The 9,708-nt window shown below is 38.1% G+C and overlaps 1 protein-coding gene across 1 annotated transcript; it reads left to right on the top strand.

Moving 5' to 3' along the window:
• Positions 1-5,430: 5,430 nt before the first annotated feature.
• Positions 5,431-9,069, top strand: sox8a (SRY-box transcription factor 8a). The gene is made up of 3 exons (XM_026917098.3): positions 5,431-6,073; positions 6,652-6,884; positions 7,015-9,069. The coding sequence occupies exons 1-3, from the start codon at positions 5,670-5,672 to the stop codon at positions 7,740-7,742; spliced, it is 1,365 nt and encodes a 454-aa protein (XP_026772899.1). The 5' UTR covers positions 5,431-5,669; the 3' UTR covers positions 7,743-9,069.
• The last annotated feature ends 639 nt before the right edge of the window (positions 9,070-9,708 follow it).

Genomic DNA, 9,708 nt, shown 5'->3' with positions numbered 1-9,708 from the left:
GGTGACCATGATTTTCCCTCCAAATAATATGTTTGCTTAATCTTTTTAAAAACTTTGACAAATTATTAATTATTACAAGTACAGTAACACTAGTAGAATGTAGAATATGAGTGCTTTAAAAATGTAATTAGAAATACAGTAGGGTATTGTTAATGCCATATGTCTGTAATAGTTCTATTAAAAACATAATTCAAATATGTATTTCTTTTCTTCCTAACTCTTGCTTTAGGGCCAGAGTTACCCTGCTGCCTGTGGCATTTTTGTTTTTTGCTGTTTAGTGAAATCTGAGCAGGTTCAAATAATTAATAATACATAAATTAATGTATTTACAAAAACATTTTTCTGACAAAATCATACAGAATATGGACAAAATATTCATCCTCAAATATTAATTGAACTTGCAGGAAAAAACATTGAAAATGCAGAAAAATTTGTTCAAAATCTCTGCCAAACTGAAATAAACAACTATCTGTACAATACAGTATTTAACTCATGAATAGAGTATTCAAAGCAAAAAAAGCCAATGGAAAATATCTATCTATCAGGTCACAGACAGCAATCACACCACATGATTTTTGGTCACACCACATGATGGTTTCAAGTTCACTCTGATTTAACAGACAAAATTGTCTATCTAAGCCAAACAGAACACCATGTCACTAAGGTCTTTTTGAAAACAACATAATAGTACTTAAAAAAGTTAAGGTTTTCCAAATTTGACAAAGTCTTACAAACCTTCTAAAGGTGTCCAAAGATCCTTGGGATGTTGCTGTATGATGTCATTTTTTGTCATTAAATTGTTTTCAGTATCAAAGTTTTAAAATGGTCTTTTATTGAAGATTGCACCAAATGATATTTCATAAAATGAGCAACTTTGGACAATTTTCCTGATTGAAATGGATGTCAATCAATGTCAAATAATTTTTCAGAATTGCACCGATGGTTGGGCAGTCAAACCACAGCATATTCTGACTCTTCAAAGAAATGAACTATGTCCAATACCGAAAAAGACTGGAAAAATTACAAAAGTACTGAAAAAATGGATACATATATACTGATGTGTATTCTGTCTTATTATTCCTTTTTTTTTTCAATAAAAATTCAACAATAAAAATTCTTTATGGGTGTGCAGTGGACAAAATCTGAAATAATCAGAAACGACATGGTACACTGCAGCCCTCCCTCTTCCCCACAATAAAATCTGGAACTACTTGAAATGGTTTCCTCATGGCATTGAAAAAAATGGTTTCAGGCTAATTTATTCTACACGGTTTGTACTAATTGTTTCCTTCAGTACAAAACACCTACCCTCTGCCTGCACCTTTCATGCATCTCTCTGAGCCTCCTAATAGGTTTAAATAAAACCTTCAATTGGCATAGTGAACCCCTCATTAAGATGTTTTTATAGAATGAATTTAGAGAAGCAGGGGGTCATGGGTCAATGGGATGGCCTAACTTGCACAAACTGCTTGGGGTGGGGCATGATTAGAACCAGTAAAGTTCAAATGGCTAGCTTGCTTGAACATCCGCAGGTCCATCCTCCAGTGAGTTGTCCAGATGTGCAAGACACATCTGCCAAGCTCCAGACACAGAAGACATCAACTATTTACTCCAGGAGAGGGAGAGGGTGGATTGTACAAACTTTTTGTTTTTGTTTTTTTTAAGTATGTTTTAACTTTAAAGGATCTAACAGGATTTATTTTATAAAAGAAGTGGGCAGAATATGGTCAACTGCATAAGCTATTTACATAGTGCAAAGCTGTACAACTCCATTCCAGGAGAACTGTTTAGTGTGAGAGCGAGAGAGAGAGAGAGAGAAAGAGAGAACAGACAAAGCAAAAGACAGAGAGACTTTTAATTTTCTCCCAATTTCACAGAGCTGTGTTGTGGCTCAGTAGCTGTACGAGCTTGTTTAGTGTGTGGTTTGGCTGTGTCTCTAGCAGCCTGGGTGAACAAAAGGGCAAAAAGACAAGGGGAGGGGAGAGTTCATATCCTTGTGTTTACAGCCTGAATGGTGAAGGCTCCAGTAACATAGCAGTGTGACAGTAACATGTAGTACCACAGCATAAAATCAGAAAAAAGTCTAAAAAACTACATAATTTTAAAAAGTTCCTAATATATTTATACAATTTTACCACTGAGATCCTATTAGAATTTTTGTGGGTCACCACGCTATGCTCATCAGAAAAACTGTGAGAAGCATAATGTCAATTGACTGTACCCATGATTTCCCATGTCTCAAAAAAGTGGTCACGAAAAACAGATTTTATAATAGTGGTGAAAAGAGGCATGAGAGCTCCCTGTGAACGATTTTGTAATTCAATCTAGGATGTGCATTATTTAAGCTGGAGAGTGTTATGCACTGGTAGGGGTAAATCTGACCACAGTCTGGGAGAACCAAGCTATAGCAGGCTTTGCTTGGTCTGTCTCTAACCAAATCCCCCCCTTTGAGGAATCACAAAAGCTGAAATTAAAACCTTCCGCCCCACACTGGGACATTCTGAGTTCATGTGAGTCTCTCTCTCTCTCTCTTTCTCTCTCTCTCTCTCTCTCTCTCTGTCACTCCCTCTTTCTCTCTCAGAACATGGGGCGCAGCAAACTCTCCACAACACACAGAGCAGTGAAGGTCAAGTGCTGGATTCATTTTACCGCCGTTCTTTTCCTGCCTTTCCCCTCTTCTGACACCAGAGCCCACCGAAACCACCAGCCGATCCCACCACTTGGCGGCAAGTGAAACCAGCTGTCGGTCAATGTTATGCTTCTGCCTTGCCTCTTTTTCTACCATTAATTGTGAGCTGAAACTGAGCCGTCCTCTAATTTTTTTGCTGAGCAAGAGCTTTCACGATCCTCCCTTCTATGCCAGATGCCCCTGTCCTTTCAGCATTCCTTGTAGTTCCTTACAGAAGTTGAACATTTGTTTAGATATGGACCACATCTGTTAGTGGGATTTTGGTATCAAATGACACCTTGCCTCTTCAGTTAACTATAATCACCAATTGAGGCTAAATATAAGGTACAGCAGTTATGAGTTTTTTTCATTATGACCAAGCTAAGAGAAACACTATGCAAACTACGACCCAAATTGAACCAAGAAAAGATATCAGTGAACTGAATGGGAATTACTGATGTAACAAATAACATAGAGCCACCCATGTTTAACTTTCATGTAAAATAATATTTGCAAGAATGTGAATAAACCCTAAAAATACAAACACAATCTAAATGATCTGGAAGCAAGTTAACATGTCCAGAAAATGAAGAACATACCTTGAAACATGAATTTTAGAGAAGTAAATCAATTAAAATAGAAATACCATTACATCAACTGCAAGATATTTTTTGTCAGATATTTATTTGTTTTTACACAATTAAAAATATTTTATTCACTTTTCCATTTGCACAACTTTAAAAAGCAAGAAAATCACTTACCTCACTGAAATACATCATAGCTTATACAATTTACCATTTTGCAATTCATTTAAAGAATATGAAGGATCCACAATGTAAAGAAAATCTCCTGTTTCTCTCTCCATGCGAATAAAATCCACAAGTCTCTGTCTGCACTGCTATCCCAGCCACCTACTGCAAGCATTAAACAAGCTTCCAACATGCCTGCCAAGGGAAACATACCTTGCCTTTTCATGTGAATGCCAATGATAAAAATCAACACTGCAATAGATGAATACAAAGGCACACTAATAAAAAAGGCAGTGATTCAGTCTCTGCTCTTTATCGTCATGTGTCTCTCTCACACTCTGTCACTAGCATTTAGGTTTGTTTCTTTTAAAGTGAAATGTGTGTCTATTTTTCCCCCTCCATTTACAGCCTTTAACAAATAAACTGTTGTCAGAAGTTCACTTCCTTTTTAACTCAGGAACCTGTTGAAGGGAACAACAAAGAGACCTTTAAGTTTTAATGCCCCATTATTCCTCCATGATACAAATGGTGGACAGAGGCCTTTGTTTTATTACAGCAGGAGTACTCTTTATATATCTTCCCTAATGTATTAGCATAACTCTGGTCTATTTGTTTACATTCAAATGAAGACAGTGTTGGCTCCACAATGAAACTGTCATTTGTCTGAATCGATATATTTTTTTCGCCCTATGTTGCTTATCCTCCATGAAAACCCTGCTTGCATTAAAAAAATTTAAATTATTTAATTATTATTATTATTATTTTTAAATTTGCAATTATTTTTTACCTGGGTCAAAAGCAAATTTACTGATTGGCTGTCTGTTTTGTTTTAAAAAGTGATGCTGGTGAAAGCTTCTGAAAGACTAAATGACATAAGGCCAGAGGGTTAACAGTGCTGTAAACAGCAGTAGCTCTTAATCAGCTTGTGTTTTTTCACTAAAATGAGAAGTAGTCTAATTTGTTGAGATAGCCCATATAACACTGTTATAACAATGGCTGCTTGAGAAGACAGTAGCAGGTGACAAGGTGAAATGATCAGTGCATGCTTTTTATTCAGTGGCTGGACTCACTTGTAGACTGGTCTATGGGTAAAGCACGTCCCACCAGCGGATGCACACCTGTTACACGCAGAGGATGCGTGAGAGCGCGTCTTGCGCAGCTAATTCCCAGCATTTCTGTTTGTGAATTAGTGCCAAATTAGTGCGGTGATCTTAATGAGAACTCACCTTAAACTCTAACCGAACTTACTTGCAATTAAAATAACTTAGCCTACCTGTTCTGACTTCGTCAGTGTGTTTTACTGTTAATACCTGCAGTAATTCTTGGTTTAGTTATGAACCCAGCTGTACCTCCTTCGCCTACTACGCTTAAACGCCTCTTTAAGGACAGCGTTTTCTTCTTCATGCTTGTTTTAATCATCGCATTACTTGGATTTAAATGATCCATTCGATGCAGAATTTCTATCAATTAAAAGAAATCCTTCATAACTCAAATATTACAGGCCTATAAGATGTAAATAAATATTAGATAAAAGGCAGCATTAATGCAAAGATGCAGGCTATTAATTATAACGTATTTGTTTATTATAGATAAGATATGAATATGACAGGAGCAGGAAATAGGGCTTTTTTGAGAGTTAAAAAAGTTGTCTACAGGGTGAGACTAATAAAGAGTTTCAAATCATGGATGTGATCAGAACATAGCAGAGGAAAGAGTTGGTTCATAACAAGTGCTGAAACTGTTGGGATGGGTAATTATACATTTAAAAAATATATTGCTTTAATATGCTGAAGTAAAACACTGTGAATATTTGTAAGGAAAGAGTTTAACAACTATATAAAATTCTTTTTAATAGGTTTTATGCAGCTTAATTCATTAATGTCATCCACATCAGAAACGACTCCAGTTTTTAATCCTTCACACATTTTGGAAACCGTTCATGGCCTGTTATTGATGTACATCTCAACCAAAGTATTTCTTTCGGTGAAAGCAGTAGGCTTTATTACATTTGACTGCGAATAGTGCTCCACCAATAAGAATATAGTATGGCAGTGTAGTCCACCAATGAGAGGTGAGAAGAGGCGTGACACGCTCCAACTTCGCGCAAAAGTCTTTTTAGCGACTGTCACCGAGTTGCACAACGAGATCTGAGTTTCCAACAGCGCGTTAAAGCATCGACACTATCCACACGTGAGGGATACGCGTAAGATTTCACCGACATCAAGAAGGATTTTGACCAGCGGGATCCAGAAATGACCGAGGAGCGCGACAAGTCTATGGCGGACGCCCCGTGCAGTCCGACAGGTACTTCCAGCTCGGCGTCTCAGGACGAATCGGATTCGGACGCGCCCTCTTCGCCGGCTGGATCGGACAGCCACGGATTGCTCCACTCGTCTAGCAAAAAAATGGACGAAGACGAAGATGACAGGTTCCCGGCGTGTATCCGGGACGCCGTTTCCCAGGTGCTGAAAGGCTACGACTGGTCTCTGGTGCCGATGCCCGCGCGAGCCAACGGCACACTCAAGAGCAAGCCGCACGTGAAGAGGCCCATGAACGCGTTTATGGTGTGGGCGCAGGCGGCGCGCAGAAAACTGGCCGATCAGTACCCTCACCTCCATAACGCCGAGCTCAGCAAAACCCTGGGCAAACTCTGGCGGTGAGCAGTATTATTATTATTATTATTATTATTATTATTATTATTATTATCATATTCACTGTTGTTGTTGAGTAATTCATTTTTGAGTAAATATTTTTTTAAATATCTTATATTTTACTTAAAGTTACTTAACTAGTTTATTCTGCCTTTTATTTATTTATTTAAAAAATACTTAAAGGGCTTTGCTGGGTTGAAAGCTGGATTCAATATTTATTTCTTAATTATTCCTAATTATTTACGAATTTTAGATGTACTACAATATAGCTAGATATCTAGTCGCTGCACTATTGCTGAAATTCCTAGGTGCTATATTCACTGTCATAGACATCCACAGGTATATATCAATACATCCAAGGTGTACGAAATTTCTTTGGAATTATAGCAGTCTAAATCAGAAGTGGTTTGGATTAGAAGTGGTCCTTAATGAAGAAGATGTGGGATTTCCATATTTCCATAGCCCACATGGTGGCATTTGCAATTTTTAAATGTGAATGTGAAACGTGAAATCATTTGACAATGAGGATACATAAGAAAATGCTTTTAGAACATAATGTAATTTACTTTTTTCCTTACTGTAGCTTGTTATCAGAGAATGAAAAGCGGCCCTTTGTAGAGGAGGCCGAGAGACTGAGGGTACAGCACAAGAAGGATCACCCTGACTATAAGTACCAGCCGAGGCGTAGGAAGAGTGTGAAGCCAGGACAAAGTGACTCTGACTCTGGTGCCGAGCTAAGCCATCACATGTACAAATCCGAGCCAGGCATGGGTGGCCTGGCAGGATTAGCTGATCATCATCACACAGACCATCCAGGTGGGTGATGGTTACTCTGTAGGTGGGAAATCACACTCTAACATTGTGGAATGTAACAGAATAAGTGACATACAGACACCAGCTCTTATTTTGGTACATATTTAACATTTGTCACTTATACATTTTTCAGGTCAGCCCCATGGACCACCAACACCACCAACAACTCCTAAAACCGACCTTCACCATGGTCATGGTGGAAAGCAAGATATGAAGAATGAAGGCCGGCGGCTCCTGGACACTGGGCGTCAGAACATTGACTTCAGCAATGTAGACATATCCGAGCTCAGTACGGACGTCATGAGCAACATGGAGGCCTTTGATGTGCGTGAGTTCGATCAGTACCTTCCTGTCAATGGGCACTCAGTAGCCTCCTCCATGGTTTCGGAACCCAACCCTGGTGTTTACGCTGCTTCGTACAGCCACTCTGGGGCCAGTGGGGCTTCCTGGAGCCGCAAAGCAGCCCTCTCCTCCTCTTCCACCTCTGCCTCTTCCTCTGGATCCAGTGACATGGGTCAGCACAGACCACACATCAAAACAGAGCAGCTGAGCCCGAGTCACTACAGTGAGCCCTCTCACAACTCACCCTCTCACTCTGACTATGGCTCCTATGGTGCTCAGAGCTGCACTACTTCAACTGCTCCGTTCCCAAGCTCTCCATGCGACTATACAGACCTGCAAAGCCCTGGCTACTACAGTCCATATTCCAGCTATGCCTCCAGCCTTTACCAGTACCCCTACTTCCACTCATCACGGAGGCCCTATGGAGGCACCATTCTCAATAGCTTGTCTATTCCACCTTCCCACAGCCCCACTGCGAACTGGGAGCAACCGATTTATACCACTCTATCGAGGCCTTGATAAGGTAGTGTAACATTGTCTGTACTGTGGAAGCACTTCTGAAGGAATAGCAGTAGCCAAGACAAGAAGGGGTATGATTGCTCATTCAAGGGTAGAAGAAGAAGAAAAAGTGCCTGCTGAATTTGCCCACCCCCAAACAAACTCTTATCTATGGACGGCGCATAGCCTGATAGCGCTAGTACAGCAAGCAGAAATCCTCTGTGAGGACCACCTGTCACTGTTTCTCTCCATTCCCCACATATAGGCCTACTCTTGGAATTGTATTTTTTTAATGACTGAGTATATGCCACTGATTTGTGTAGGAGAGAAGCACATGAGTATGCCAAATCCGTTTAAGAAGCAGATGGAGAAAACAGATACACACATGCACTGGGACCAATTATTTTAAAAATATACACCACCAGAAAGAGTCAACTATAAAAGTTCTCTTGGTCACCGACTCCTTAATTCTAATAAATTTTTTTTCCCCTTTTTTGGTTAGAGATATTCCATATCTATTTATGTTAATTGTTCTCTCATTCTTTAAGTTGTATATTTGTATAAATCCTTTTTGGGGGTTGTGAAAGGTGGGGGATGAAAATATTGAATTTTGTGCTATTTTACAATCATTTGTATTATTGTAGCATATAGCATTCCTGGAAAGAAACAAAACACACACACACACGCACACATTTCCATTCCATATGATTTAAATGAAGCAAAAGATGAGGCAAAAGAGGCCAATATATTACCACGTGGTGCAACAGGCGCCTGGGGTAATTGCGTTAGGCGTGTACAAACCAAATTAGCCTTATGCAGTTTGTAGTTTTTTTTTTTGTTTTTTTTTTTTTACTACTTTTCAATCTTAATCCAAACCCCTGAAAATTATATGATAAAATAAATAACAAATTTGCTGACCTTTTATTTTCATGGGTAATGAAAACACGCATGTACACCAGAAATAAGCATCTTTTTATATCAGATGTTTTGGCATTTAAAAAACTACAGAGCTGCCATATATAATTTTCATAATGTGATTATGTTGATTGACTTTCATTATGTTGAATCATTTGTTGAATTAACATGTTCATCCCTCTGTCTCATCATTTGTTTTTAACCTGTTATTTCAGAAATGTTTGCCGGTATCATAGTGACATTTGAGACTCATATCGTAATTTTTCCTAAACATGTTGGTTTATTCCGGCTGTGAAAAGCCACACAGTGTTCTTTTACTTTACTGTTGTCATTTTTGAAAAGTTGGCTGTGAATTTTATTCTGTGTTAACAAAGCTAACCTTAATTTCAGGCCCTATCTGTGAAAAAAACAATAAACCTTCTTTTTCCCTGAACCATGACTTCCTTGATTTTGTTCAAGCAAAATATTTAATCAGTATGCACAATTAATACAGTGTTTCTTAATGGATAATCTGAGCCCCATAATGATTTTCATTTTTTTTTAATATCAGATTTACATTAAAACTCAGTATACTCCATAGCATGCCAGTATTTGTACTTCACTTTTAATTAAACTTCGAACGACTTTTTAATTTTTATTCCAGTATCATTAAAGGGGGTATATTGTACACATTTAACTCAAATACTTCACGTAGTTGAGTTAAATGTACAATATACAAAATTTAAATACAAAATTTCAGTGTCGAAATATATACTCGATGTCTCAGTGATGTATTGTTTTACAGTCACAGTTCACACTGACCCATAATGTACAGTTTATTAGCTCATTATTTCCGTGAGCTAATAAACTGCACATTATGGGCCAGTGTGAACTGTGACTGTAAAACAATACATCACTGAGTATATAGTTTAATGTTGAAATTTTGTGTAAACCTCTAGGCTTTTTTTGAAAGAAAATTTACTTTGTAAACTCATACTCAAATATGACTTTAGGTTACATACCATGTGTTTTTATTATACACATTAGATTTTAGTACAAATAAATTCAGATTCATAATGGACTTTTACTGGAA

The sequence above is a fragment of the Pangasianodon hypophthalmus genome, chromosome 13 (assembly GCF_027358585.1).
Source record: "Pangasianodon hypophthalmus isolate fPanHyp1 chromosome 13, fPanHyp1.pri, whole genome shotgun sequence".
Taxonomy (NCBI): Eukaryota; Metazoa; Chordata; class Actinopteri; order Siluriformes; family Pangasiidae; genus Pangasianodon; species Pangasianodon hypophthalmus.
Note: the sequence above shows the minus strand (reverse complement) of the source record. Positions and strands in the feature narration are given on the sequence as shown.